This window comes from Sinocyclocheilus rhinocerous, unplaced genomic scaffold, assembly GCF_001515625.1.
Source record: "Sinocyclocheilus rhinocerous isolate Xijiao unplaced genomic scaffold, SAMN03320098_v1.1 scaffold2589, whole genome shotgun sequence".
Taxonomy (NCBI): Eukaryota; Metazoa; Chordata; class Actinopteri; order Cypriniformes; family Cyprinidae; genus Sinocyclocheilus; species Sinocyclocheilus rhinocerous.
The window spans coordinates 87,354-101,357 of NW_015658508.1; the positions used below are offsets into that span (position 1 = coordinate 87,354).

General features: G+C 37.2%; 1 protein-coding gene across 1 annotated transcript in view; it reads right to left on the reverse strand.

Annotated features, from left to right (window-relative positions):
* Positions 1-2,929: 2,929 nt before the first annotated feature.
* LOC107722256 (T-lymphoma invasion and metastasis-inducing protein 1-like) overlaps positions 2,930-14,004 on the reverse strand; it is a 61,289-nt gene continuing 50,214 nt past the window's right edge. Inside the window, exons 21-28 of the mRNA XM_016530535.1 lie at positions 11,040-11,234; positions 8,696-8,764; positions 7,252-7,377; positions 6,967-7,075; positions 6,453-6,632; positions 5,706-5,824; positions 4,034-4,142; positions 2,930-3,554 (exon numbers count right to left, since the gene is read on the reverse strand). Coding sequence (XP_016386021.1) covers positions 3,037-3,554; positions 4,034-4,142; positions 5,706-5,824; positions 6,453-6,632; positions 6,967-7,075; positions 7,252-7,377; positions 8,696-8,764; positions 11,040-11,234 — 1,425 coding nt within the window. The 3' untranslated portion in view covers positions 2,930-3,036. The remainder of the gene's footprint in view (positions 3,555-4,033; positions 4,143-5,705; positions 5,825-6,452; positions 6,633-6,966; positions 7,076-7,251; positions 7,378-8,695; positions 8,765-11,039; positions 11,235-14,004) is intronic.

Below are 14,004 nucleotides of genomic sequence, written 5' to 3' on the forward strand. Positions count from 1 at the left end.
GATGCGTGTGTGTGGTCTGCTGATGTCAGTCTGGCCTGAGGAGAAGAACTCTATTAGCTCGTATATCTCAGATTCATCTGAACGCTGAGATTGATTGCTTCACTCGTCTTGTATTTCACTCTTGACTCCAGAGTTTCCGCTCAAACCTTCAGCCCGAAGCCATCCTGGCACTTCCATCTGTCAGCAATGCAGAGTGCTGCAGTACAACTGAAATTCCACTATCATTGACTTTTACACATGAAGGGCAAGATCACACAAGCAGAAGTGCCTCTTATTAACAACACTGGTGTAAATGTGTAAAGACATACTGGAAATGCAGAAGCATCCACGAATCACAGGGAACCGGCTTTTGATATGTACGAAACCAGTTTATTTGATATAATATCAATCCACAGCTCTATATACAAAATAAAAATGCATTTCTATAGCTCAATGGGAACGTTTCAATTAGGGTTGGGTTGGTCAATATCATCTCAAATATTTTCCAGTGGCTTCTCTTGATTGCATTCAGCAAATTTTGGAATTTAAAAACATGAACCCAAAATTTAAATGTAAGATACTCACGTTTAAACATAAAAAAATTAATGAAAAAAATTACACTGTATGCATTGTCTGTGTAAGGGCTCGGATCGTCTTCTATAAACAATCGTGAGTTTAAGCGTCAAATCGTGGGTCATTATGTCATTCATGTAGAGCTGAACCACAACAAACCATTTAAACAGGAACAGAACAGTCCATCAGCTAAAAATCATATTGCATTTATCAACAAAATTCAAGTAAAACAGGACATAGCGACCTAGAATTAGCTGTAAAAAAAATCCTCCGCTCTCAGAAAGGAATCATAAAAATTAATTCAGCATTATTTTGACCTGAGATGTGCACATCTAAATCAATATTCAACACAACTACTCGATGAATATTCAATTTACATGTAGATTTCAGGTCAGAATAGTGCACAGTATGTACATTTCGGATAAATCGCAAAGAAATAAACACAAATATTAAAATGGCGTTTACAGCTTCTCTGTACAAATATGAGACAATGCTGAACAAATAATGAAAAAGTGAGATATTTAACCAGGCTGTCGTTCTTCTTACATCTGAAGGACATCATAAATAAATCCCAGCCCTTATTTTGGAAATAACGACGTGAAGAACGAAACGGAAATGTTTGGCAGACGTTGGCGGTCAAACGTTTGAGGCTGCCAACGGCGAATGTGCAATAGTAATTCTATCGATTGTACCACCACGTTTCCTGCGGTTTCTGATTGGCCACAGCGCACACGTAGAGCTCATCTAATGTGTTTAAAGCCTCATATCTTACAGCTACTTTGAAAGGAATGTCTACCATTCGGAATATTAGCACAGAGAAACTGTTGGCATGCATCGGCTGATTTATTTGACTGGCGAGCTTTAAAGGAATATTTCACCCAAAAATGAAAATCTGCTGAAAATTGAATCACTTTCAGGTCATCCAATATGTAGATGAGTTTGTTTCTTCATCAGATTTGGAGAAATGTAGCATTGCATCACTTGCTCAGCAATGGATGCTCTGCAGTGAATGGGTGCCGTCAGAATGAGAGTCCAAACAGCTGATAAAAACATCACAATAATCCACACCACTCCAGTCCATCAGTTAACGTCTTGTATGTCACAAACGGTGTGTTTGTAAGAAACAAAGCTGTCATTAAGACGCTTTTATATCTGGCTAAAATACCAGTCCATAATTAGAAAAAAAAACAACAACCACTTTGTTTTCTCTTTTCTTTAATCTTTCCCTGTCCAGTTTGCACTTATTTGAACAATGCTTGAAACTCCCCGTGTCTACTTAACTCTTTAAGATTAATCGCTTGATGTATTCCCCAATTAAGTCGCTTTGGATGAAAGCGTCTGATAAATGAATAAATGTAAATGTAATCCATAATAATCTCCTGTTGTCTCTCACATCAAAATCCACCCAGATATTTATTCAGCCCTCTACACTGTGAGCAAATCACTCGCATATGCCACTAAATCTTCACTCTGGGCGACTAAATGATGTCTAATATTAGCCAATGGCTAATAAATTCTCAGATTTTACTCACCAGTGTGTGAGTTGGAGGCTGAGTATAAGTTTAGCACAGATATATTTTCACTCACAGAACACTCTGACTGAGCGCTTCAGAGTTTCACTCTCCGTCAAGCAATCTGCTATTTTTCAGTTCATCTGAATGGATGTGCAATGCACCTGTATTTGACGTACCATGAACTCTAGTGTAACGGCGCATGACTTGCCGTCACTTTGTCTCACACACGCAAAGAAACTATATACTTTGTTGTAGTTTCCTGTCAAAATAACGGAGTTCCTTTGGATTTTTTCAGCTTTTAAGAACTGCTGAGTTTTCAGGTAGTGGGCGGAACTAGTGCGCAAACGGCAATCTCATTGGCTGGTGCTCACCTATTATCATCCCTGTTTTAATTTCAGCAAATCAATTTGAGAGAACGCACACAACCTGATTAATATTCTTGAATCCAGCAGCTCGTTAATCCTTAGTGCGTTTTATATTGCCCATATTAGTAGAATTCTAAGTATTATTATCTGTATTATTGTTAGTTTTTCCCCATTTTTTTTTACAGAAATACTGAATGCAAAAAAGCACCACCACCAGTCCTAAGTTCAGTTAAAATGACTAATATGCATTCATACATAGTTTTAATTAATTTAATTACTTAAGTTCTATCATTAAATAATACTTGATTATCATATATAATGGCTTGACTGACTGATGTTAAGAGTTAACTGATGGACTGGAGTGGTGTGGATTACTTGTGGATTATTGTGATGTTTTTATCAGCTGTTTGGACTCTCATTCTGACGGCACCCATTCACTGCAGAGCATCCATTGCTGAGCAAGTGATGTGATGCTACATTTCTCCAAATCTGATGAAGAAACAAACTCATCTACATCTTGGAACGCCTGTGGGTGAGTAATCTTTCAGCAAATTAAAATTTTCGAGTGAATTATTTCTTTAACTGACTCTGTCTTCTGATGCGTTTTAGCTCTGGGTTTCGTCCTGTGTCTCGTTCTCTGTGCTGCTGTCCCGTCGCACCCAGATGTCCTCACCGGGCACCTGCTCATCCACACTGGCCACCGACATGGCACACTGCTTCCCTAAATGAGACAGCTTGGCATGCTGGGATTTGTAGTCCTTCTTGCCATCCTCTTCCTCCTCTTCTTCCTCCTCAGCCGTGTCTCCCTCCAGTGAGAGGGCGGAAAGGGGACCCTCCACGTCCGGATCGGTGGAAGGGCTCAGAGCGGACTGGCAGAACTCGTCGTCGTCGCTCAGGATGTCTGTTTCCTTCACGTCCTGTTCCTGCTCCTCGTAGCGCTGAAGGTCGAACTGTTCCTCTACCCAGCGGTCGGTGTCGCCCGCCGGAACGATGCCCTGCTGCTGAGCATGCTGGGAGTCTGGCGAGTCGCTGTCAGGCTCGGTGTCGAAAACAATGTCCGTGTCGATGGTGAAGCGGTTCCGCACCAGTTTCCTGCGGCCCAGAGTGCGAGTCGGGGCAGAGACTGAGAACATACAAATACATGAGCATCACTAACATGGTTTACACAGAGATCTGACATTATAATATATAATGTATAAAATTTTGATTATAATATATAAAATATGATTACCATTTAAGATTGTTTTCTATGTAAATATACTGTAAAATGTAATTTATTCCTGTGATCAAAGCTGAATTTTCAGCATCATTACTCCAGTCTTCAGTGTCACATGATCCTTCAGAAATCATTCTAATATGCTGATTTGCTGCTCAGAAACATTTCTGAATATTATCAATGTTGCAAACAGTTGTGCTGCTTCATATTTTTGTGGAAACCATGAGAGATAGATTCAAAAGAACAGCATTTATTTGAAATAGAAACATTATAAATGTCTTTACTGTCACTTTTTATCAATAGTTCACTTCAGAAACAAAATTACATATCTCTCTGTCTGTCTATCTATTTATCATGAGTTGAGGTTGTATGGAAACAGAACGTACCGAATGTGGCCAGCTGTGGCTCTTTCTTGCACTTTCCCAGTGAGGAGGACGGGTTGATCCATGTCACGCTGGTGTGGAGGAGTAAATCTCCCATAGACAAGTCAGCAACCTGTAATCATAGCAGATGCCACCGTTAGAGCTCGCACAACACACACAGCTCGCAATCTGCAATCCAGAAGGGATCTCGTCTGTCCCTGGCTACATCGTTGAGAGATACAGCCACATTATGCAACTAAAGTTTCACTGCATTCACATAATAAGATTTAAATGTGCAGACAGATGACAGTAAATCCAGGAATAAGTAAGAAAATATGATCTGACTGTTTTAAATTTTTATCAGCTGCAGAGCATGAAATGTGGCTGAAAATCTGAGACCCAACTTCTGTATTATCCCAAGCTACACTCACATGCAAAAATAAAGAGTGAACTGACACCATATATTACAATATTATTTTGATATTGTTTTATATAATAGTTGCATAAACATAAGTTAATACTGAGCAACTCACATTTTAGAAAGAAGATCATTTAAAATCATAAATAATCAATGCACTAGGGCTGCACGATATATTGTTTCAGCATCGATATCGCGCTGTGCGCACCAGCGATAGTCACATCGCAGGATGTGCGATGTTTAGAATACTGATCGTTATATTATACTGATTGTTTTCTTTGCTCATACACAGACACTGTGTCTACACCGGACGTGTCACGCCATCCCGTGCCGAGCTAAAGTCTGTCTACACTGAGACCTTTGCAAATCATTTGAACTTTGTGTCAGTACGTCATAAATAGAACAAGGCATCAGTTTACTGTCGGGGAGTTGTCGTGTCGCGCCGCATCCAGTGTAGACAGCGTCACTGATTATAATGGGTTCTATTGTATTTTGTTGCGTTGCGCCGCTGGCATCCGGTGTAGACACGGTGAGAGCCACACAGATGCACGTGAACACTGAATTCCGTTTACTTTCGTGTCTATTTGTGCCTGAAATGACACATACGCATGAAATTATGTCAAAATGCATGTCTCTGCAAATATCCTTGTAAACACAGTTGCTTATGTCTTAGGTGAAGGTAAACAACTAAGAAAACGGATGTGTAACAGTATATTCACGGCAGTTTAATGTTCCTGAGGATTTCTGAGTCATGAAAGTTAATCACAAATCACTTTTGTAGCTTTAACACAATTTAAATACAATTTATTGAATTTAATTTATACAGTGAAGACTATGCAGTGTTATTTTACATTTGATTATTCAATTTCTGTACCTGAATACTGTTAGACTTACCTGAAAAATATAAAGCACTGTTTATTTAATTTGTATCTTTGTTCTATTATATTTATCTATGCTTGTAATTTGTTTATTTTCTATGTTGATTTACTCACCTACAAAATCACCCCAATCATTGATTATTTTTTTTCCCAAATAGAGCTATTCAAGTCATCTGGTGATTTTTTTTCATATCGCAATATATATCGCAGAAAAACAAAATATCGCAATGCGAGTTTTTTACTATACCGTGCAGCCCTACAATGGACCCAAAAGACCATAGTTAATATTGATGCCAAATAATGAACTGGGATTGGACATGTGGAGTGATGCAAACAGTAAAACGTTGCTTGTCCAGTGAAATTAGTCGCCTGGATTTAAACTGATGTAAAGTTCACAAACCTCTTTCTTGTCTCCAGCATGTTCAGAGATGAGGAGGTCAAAGACGGCTCCAAACTCCTCGTGGATCTTCTGCATCTCGTTGATGTGACTGGCAACTGTGTTCATGGCTTTCATTGCAACTACAACAGCAGAGAAAATAAATTATATATCAGTTATATGTCAATTATATAGCAGTGCATTCAGAGAGTTGGTTGAAACATAAGACTTCAGATCGATGGCTTTAAAACAGATCTCCAATTATAACATCTTATTTGGACAATACACTACACTTTTTTAAAGAAATTAATACATTTAGCAAAGACACATTAAACTGATGACAGTAAAGACATTTATAATGTTACAAAAGATTTCCATTTCAAATAAATGCTGTTCTTTTGACTTTTCTGTTCGTCAAAGAATCCTGAAAAAAGTAAATTTATCATGGTTTCCGTAGAAAAAGTGAAGCAGCACGACTGTATTCAATATTGATAATAATCAGAAATGTTTCTTAAGCAGAAAATCCGCATATTAGAATGATTTCTGAAGGATCATGTGACACTGAAGACACTGAAAATTCAGCTTCGCGTCGCAGGAATAAATTACATTTTACAATATATTACAATAGAAAACAGCTATTTTAAATTGTAATAATATTTCACAATATTACTGTTTTTACTGTATTTTTAATCAAATAAATGCAGCCTTGGTGAGCATAAAAGACTTCTTTCAAAAACATTAAAAGCAGCCATATGAAGCAGTGTCTCTCACTGTTCAGATGGTAGTGCTCCTCGCTGTCGGGGTCTGTGAGCGAGTGCAGTTCTCTCAGGAGCAGAGGGTACTTCAGCACTCTCTGGATGGGTTTGATCAGGTATGACTCCAGTGTGGACGAATGCTGCTGTTTGGGGTTGCGCTCGTCCAGAAACGCCTTGAAGGCCGCGTCTGTTTTTGCTGGAGAGGACACAAACACAGGAAGATGTGATTATGCTGTCACACGACTGATAGCGATAGAAAGGGTAGCATTTGTTATGCTTTTCACAATACAGCGCAAAATGTTTTCAAGCACATTAAGTTCTTTAAATTACTGGAAAACACTGTTACGTAGCCATCACAAATCTGCAGGATCGACGTTAAATACTAAAAATAGCCAGCGAGGGGAAGCAGACCAACCTCACAGACACCCACACACTGTCGGGGATTGTATTACACACCTGAGATTTACAGACCCCCAGGAGCCCGGCTCTGTGAAAATCCCAGAATTGACAGGCAGCTGAGATTTACGTACCTTTGACCAGCACTTTGGGCACTTTGGTGTGGCTGGCACAGAAAGCGCTGTAGATCTTGAAGCGGTCGGCGTAATACAGGAACGAGCCGCCCAGAGAAAAGAGGATTTTCTGTAAGACGAGAGGGATTTTGAGAGAAATACATCAGGTATCATGGTTTGCGTTGGATAAATCTTGTTATGAATGCCTGTGAGTGATGCACTGCAACTGTAGCGTCTCAAAAAACATGGTATTATTATAACACACGTACAAAAAAACATGGTATATGCCCCAAAAGAGCCACAAACCTTGAACTCTTCTACTCGCTCCAGTTTCTCCAGGTCCGGCACCAGTCGGGTTCCGTCTTCCAGAGTCTTCAGAAACTCCACCTGAAACTCCAGCATCTCCGGGAGGTTTCCGAACAGCACGTCCAGCTATCAGATACACATGCAGGATTGAATTGAATGTGGTCAAAACTTGCAATAGTTAAAACCAAGAGTTATACATTTAAATAGTTATTATATAAGTAAAAATTGTGTAAAATAATTGTTCACTTCAGCAGATTCATGTAATTTAATGTTATTAAATTCTTTAATCTGTGTACTTAATTAGTTTTTATTTGTATGTTTTTTTATTATTTGTTTTTATTTTAAGTTTTGTTAAAGTGTTTTTATAATTTTTATTCGTTTTTTTAAAATGTTTTTCTTAATTTTTATTTCAGTTTTAAGCTTAGTTATATACACACACACACAACACACAAATAAAATAAAATATAAACATATATATAATATATACAAATCTCCATATATACAAGGTTATATATATGTGACCCTGGACCACAAAACCAGTCATAAGGGTCAATTTTTCGAAATTGAGATTTATACATCATCTGAAAGCTAAATAAATAAGCTTTCCATTGATGTATGGTTTGTTAGGATAGGACAATATTTTACTGAGATACAACTATTTGAAAAAATCTGGAATCTGAGGGTGCAAAGAATCAAAATATTGAAAAAAATCGCCTTTAAAGTTGTCCAAATGAAGTTCTTAGCAATGCATATTACTAATAAAAAATTACGATTTAATATATTTACAGTAGGAAATTTACAAAATATCTTCATGGAACATGATCTTTACTTAATATCCTAATGATTTTTGGCATAAAAGAAAAATCGATCATTTTGACCCATACAATGTTTTTGGCTATTGCTACAAATATACCCCAGTGACTTAAGACTGCTTTTGTGCTCCAGGGTCACATATATACATATTTAATATTACTTCAATATCAAATGTAAGTTAAATTGTGAACATTTTTAGCTTAATGTGTGTACCTAAAACAGTATATAATATGTTTTAAATATATGCATCGACAATATATACTGCTCTCCAGATACTGTATTTGTATCAAGCCTTTAAGAGACTCCATATTGCTCAAACTACATCTCTTTAGTGTCTGCACTGCTGCATAATGAGCTCAGCTCCCATAAGTAGGGCATTAAAGGAGCAGAGACACGGAGAGAAGATTGAGAACTTCCTCTCTTCTGTCTGATGTAAGTTTTCCTCGTTTTGTGTCTCCCTCCCACTCTCCTCTCTACCTCTTCTTTCTTGTGTGTGTGTGTGTTTGTCTCTGTCTCTGTGTCCTCCTACACGCTCCTCTCCATCAGGATGATTATGAAATATCATTCTGTGTTCTGGAGGTGTGTTCCAGCTCTATAATAACATGAAACCATCAGCAGCGCTTCGACTCACCTCATCCTGAGTGAGGAAAGACTCCTTCTGCAGCGGGGTTAAATATCGCCCAATCAAATAGTTCAGATCCTGAAAAAGTGAGAGAACACACACAATAATATTCAAGAACAGCCTATGAACAACATGTAGAATATTAACAATATATTTGACCAGTTTCATGGCTGTTTAATGACCCTTACATTTAAAAGAACTGGTTCCAATTTTTCAAAATATTTTAAGTTACCATTATAATTTTTTATTAATAATTTGAATTAGTTTTTGTAATTTTGTTGTTTTTGTCCTTTTTATAATTAATTCATTTTTTAAAATAAATTTTTATTTAAGCAATTTTAGTGCATAAAGTTAAACTAAATGAAAATTAGAAATGTTGGAAACTACCTAAAATGAAAATAGTTTTTTATATTTTATTTTATTTCAGTTGAAGAACTGTTAACAAAGTTTTTTTTTTTTTAGTTGACTATAATAACTCCGATTGGTTCAAAGCACTGATTTAATGAATCATTTGAGTTATCACTCAAAACTGTTCACAGAGATCCTGAATAATTTTTCAGTTCCATTTTTAAGTGTTTTAGTAAAAAATACATGTAGCACATGTTGCTGTTTATGAGGATACATATTAAAACTGATCCATATCAAAAAATTATTAAATATCAGGCTTCAATGTTAGAACAGAAATTATTTTGAACAGAACAACATTTTTACTGTATTTTACATGCAGTATTTAAAAAGGTACTTGGTAGACAGTGGCTTTTCAATCAAAATTATGGGTTAAAAAAAATCAAGTCATATATACAAATACATATTCAATTTTTTTTAATGGCTTTAGTTTGAGTTAACTATAATAGTATATAATATATATGTATATGCATATATGTGAACCTGGAGCACAAAACCAGTCTTAAGTCGCTTGGGTATATTTTTAGAATTTTAAAGATTTTTAAAATTATCGATTTTTCTTTTATGCCAAAAATCATTAGGATATTAAGTAAAGATCATGTTCCATGAAGATATTTTGTAAATTTCTTACCATAAATATATCAAAACTTAATTTTTGATTAGTAATATGCATTGCTAAGAACTTCATTTGGACAACTTTAAAGGCGATTTTCTCAGTATTTTGATTTTTTTGCACCCTCAGATTCCAGATTTTCAAATAGTTGTATTTCGGCCAAATATTGTCCTATCCTAACAAAGCTTATTTATTCAGCTTTCAGATGATGTATAAATCTCAATTTTAAAAAATGTACCCTTATGACTGGTTTTGTGGTCCAGGGTCACACACACATATATATATATATATATATTCCAGGGTTTTCCATATCAGGACATAATAAAAAAAAAAACCTTTGGTCCATGGTATATAATATATATACACACACACACACACACATACATATAAACATCATTTCTTCAGCTATATTGCTCAGCCTCATCACACACTCATGTCAGGTTTCATTTCTGCTGGGGTGCTTCATTCAGACTGTAGATTTAGTTCTTTGCTCAAACAGGCAGATGAATCCGAACAAACCGCAAATATTCCCAGCGCCGGGCAGGATGTTGGTGAAGGTGTAACTGTAATCTCAGCTGTCCTCAGAGAGACGGGGAAATACTGTCACGGCTCTGTCGTTAATCTCAACACAGCGAGCAAACATGAGCTACATACTGTAGAAAGAATCCAGCAAGGTCTGGCAACACAGAGTCAAAACGTACCCTGTGATTTCTTGCACTGCACATACAGAAACAAAACTCTGATATGCATTTAAATACATCATTAACAACTACTTTTTCAATTCAGTTTTATATTCACTGTATAGAATTTCTGTAAATTCTGTTGTCACTACCTGCATTTTTCAGGAATTAATTCAGTTGTAGAATGCAGTTGTCACTCCCATAAATTACTGAAATGTGTGTGTGCAGAACAGCATTAAGCATTAAATGGTGAATTTTATTTAGCTGCAGTGTGTACATGACTAATATCTTCTTTTGTGTTCCATAGAAGAAAAAAAAATGATGAACTATCCCTTTAAATGTACAATAAAGCACACCGCATAGAATTCTGTGAGGTCATGTGACAAACTGCTGTTTTAAATCATGGCGTTCTGTTTTAAATGCTATTTTTAAGGCAGTATGTACTACGCAGTATGCTAGTATTCCATTTCAAACACTGCCAAAGAGTGAGTGGATGCAGAAAAAGGCAAGCCAAGGGGACAATTTCTTTCCCTCCAGGCCTCGACTCGATGAAGGGCACAAACTTATGTTTAAGTCTAACACACAGACGAGCATGTCTGACTAAAACACACACACACACACACACACACACACACACACACACACTGGTACTGACTTTGACGTAGGTGCGCTCCGTCTCCACAAGTTCGCAGATGACTTTGCGGAGTTTGTCGGCATCGGAGAGCTGGCGTGGAGTGGCGTTGCTCGGAGGGAGCGAGGAAGACTCCGGGCCGGACGAGGAAGAGACAACCTCGGATGAGGGATTCATCTCGTGCAGACTGCGGCAGAAAGCTGCGACTTGCTCCGTACTCTACAGAGAGAGAAAGACAGTGATGAAGAGTGAGACATCTGACAGTCCTGTGCTGTTATTACCACACACACACACACTCACTCTCGCTGCACCTGCAGCTGGATCCCGCCGCTCAGATGCCTGTCAGAATGAAGAATGCTATAAAAATCATTAGCACTCATTTGCTCTATTTTCAGCCTCTCCTCTCCTCCATCACTCCATCTTTTTGGCTCTCTCTCTCCATCCCTCCCTCCCTGTTCTTCTGAAATGTCTTCATTTCTTTTGAACGGCAACCAAAACATAAGCACCTGTCCATGGATGCGGTTGCTATGGGAACGGCTGGGATGGCACATGGACTGTCATTCTCGCAGTAACACTGACAGACTGTAAAGTACCATCTATCTATCCGGTGTCAACCGGTAGATATTTTGCTACAGTGTTTATACTCTGGTAGATAAATATGCATGGATGTCGATAGGCAGGACAGCTTTATGATATTTACACATGAGAAACATGCAGTAATGTGAAAATGAAGAGCCGGATGTGTCCTGAACAAATCAAGATTGTGAAAAATGTGTTAAAAGGTCGCAACTTGCCATGTTCGACTGATATATGAAATATATCTCCCTATTCTGCAGTGCAAATGAGTCAGTTTGTAATATTGGTGTTCACTGTTTTGAGTCTTTTGTTTTTAATTCAAGTGCTTCATAATGTGAAGTTGTTTTGCACTGATGCCAGACTCATCCATTCATTATGAATAATCTGATCTGATCTTTTGCTTTGTGACCTTGAAGTTTCAAATAAAAAGAGAAAATAATCTAATTACATGAAGTGCCTTTCATTTGTAAAGTATTTCATTCACTGCATTATATAACAATAGGAATTTACTGCATTAATATTAAATATATACACCAATATATTTTTACAATTTCCGGAATAAAAAATAATTTAATAAAAAAATTAATAAAAATAAAATGAATAAATAAACTAATAATAAATAAAAATATTGAACCAAGTATTAAAACATAAAATAATTAATTAATTAATTAACACATAAAAAAAAAAAAAACTAAATAATAAAATAAATAAATAAAAACCAATTAATAAAATAGATAAAAAAAACTGAACTGAAAATATTGAACTAATTACAATGAATTAATCATATTGCTCATCTATCCATCTATTTATCCATCCATCCAGCATCTTTAATTCTCTCACTCTCTTTCACTCCTTCTGTTGAGGCTAAAGTGTTTCCTTCTAAATCACCATCCACATATTAAAGTGCCCCTATTATGATTTTTTTTTAAATTACCTTTCACGCAGTGTGTAACACAGCTCTAAGTGAATTAAATCATCCTGCAAAGTTTTAAATCTAAAAGTGCACCGTGTATAAAGTTATAGTCTTTCAAAAGAAAGAGTCGACTCCGAGACATGAACCCTGTCTTGAACCCTTGTACACAGACAGAGTACGCATGCGCCTCGCAGAGCTAGACAAGACGAGCATTTGTGGCTAAAAAGTGTATAAATATATATTTTTTTAAGAAAATGACAGATCGTTTCGCTAGATAAGACACTTATTCCTCGGCTGGGATCGTGTAGAGCCGTTTGAAGATGCATTATATGCACTGCATTCTTTTAAAAACTGTTGCTGTCATGTACTCTGTACTGTGGCATGCAAAATACGTATTTAGTTGTGTTCGCTCCGTGCAGCTTGTAGGTCTCCGTCTAACCGGCTAACAGCAATATCTGTTCGCTCGCAATTGTCTAGAATTGTGTCGATGAATAGTGAATGTTTGTTGTTGTTATTACTTAGAGTTCTGATAAAGAATAGAGCAATACGTTGGTGTACAAACTGCAGTGCTTTATCAATACGTTCCTGCATTGGGCTAATGCATAATATACCATGGCTGTTTGGGCGTTTACCACCGAGCTGTGGGCTAAGTAATGGTGATGGGCGTTCCGTTATTGACATGCGCTGCACACAGTAGACCAATCACAACAGACTGGGTCATCAGACCAATCACCGCAGTTTAGCGTCACGCGAAGGAGGGGTTTGGAAAAATACCGTTAAATTCGTTCCTGCAATTTACTGGTATTAGAAGCTGTAACATTACCAGTAAATTGCCGGAATGATGCTGTGTGTGAACGCAGAATGAAGATTACCAGTATGAGCACATACGAGTTCAGAACGCGGTGACATAAGACGTCTACTCTGGGCCAATCCAGAGCCGCTGAAATTCAAAATTCAATGGCAAAAAATCTAATCATAACATTCTGACGCAGATGACGCATTTACTCCACGCTGAGTAGTTCGGTTTGAAGTCATACAATGTCTCTGGGCCAAAAACATGAATGTGCGCGTTTTACACAAAAATGAAAACATGTTTACAAACACACCGTGAGGTGCAGCCGTTTAGAGGTCATTTCTGCTTAATGATGTCACAGAATTTACCAGTATTTTGAAACGGAAGTGTGAACGGTGCTTTACCAGAAAAAAGACAGCACGCCGTTGCCTGTGTGAACAGCACATTTTTGTATTTACTGGTAAAGTAGTTCCGGTAATTTTATGGCAATTTACCGGTATTACTGTGTGAAAGGGGCTAAGTAGGGCTGGGCGATAAATCGATAACGATAATTATTGTGTTATAAATTTCCTCGATAAAATGATATGAAGAGTTAATATAAATGTTTGATATAATGTTTATGCGCCAAAAGTGGAACGAAACAGCGCGACTCATTTGAAGCGCGACACTCGGACCGTTTATCCGCTCGGATCAAAGTTCAAACAGCG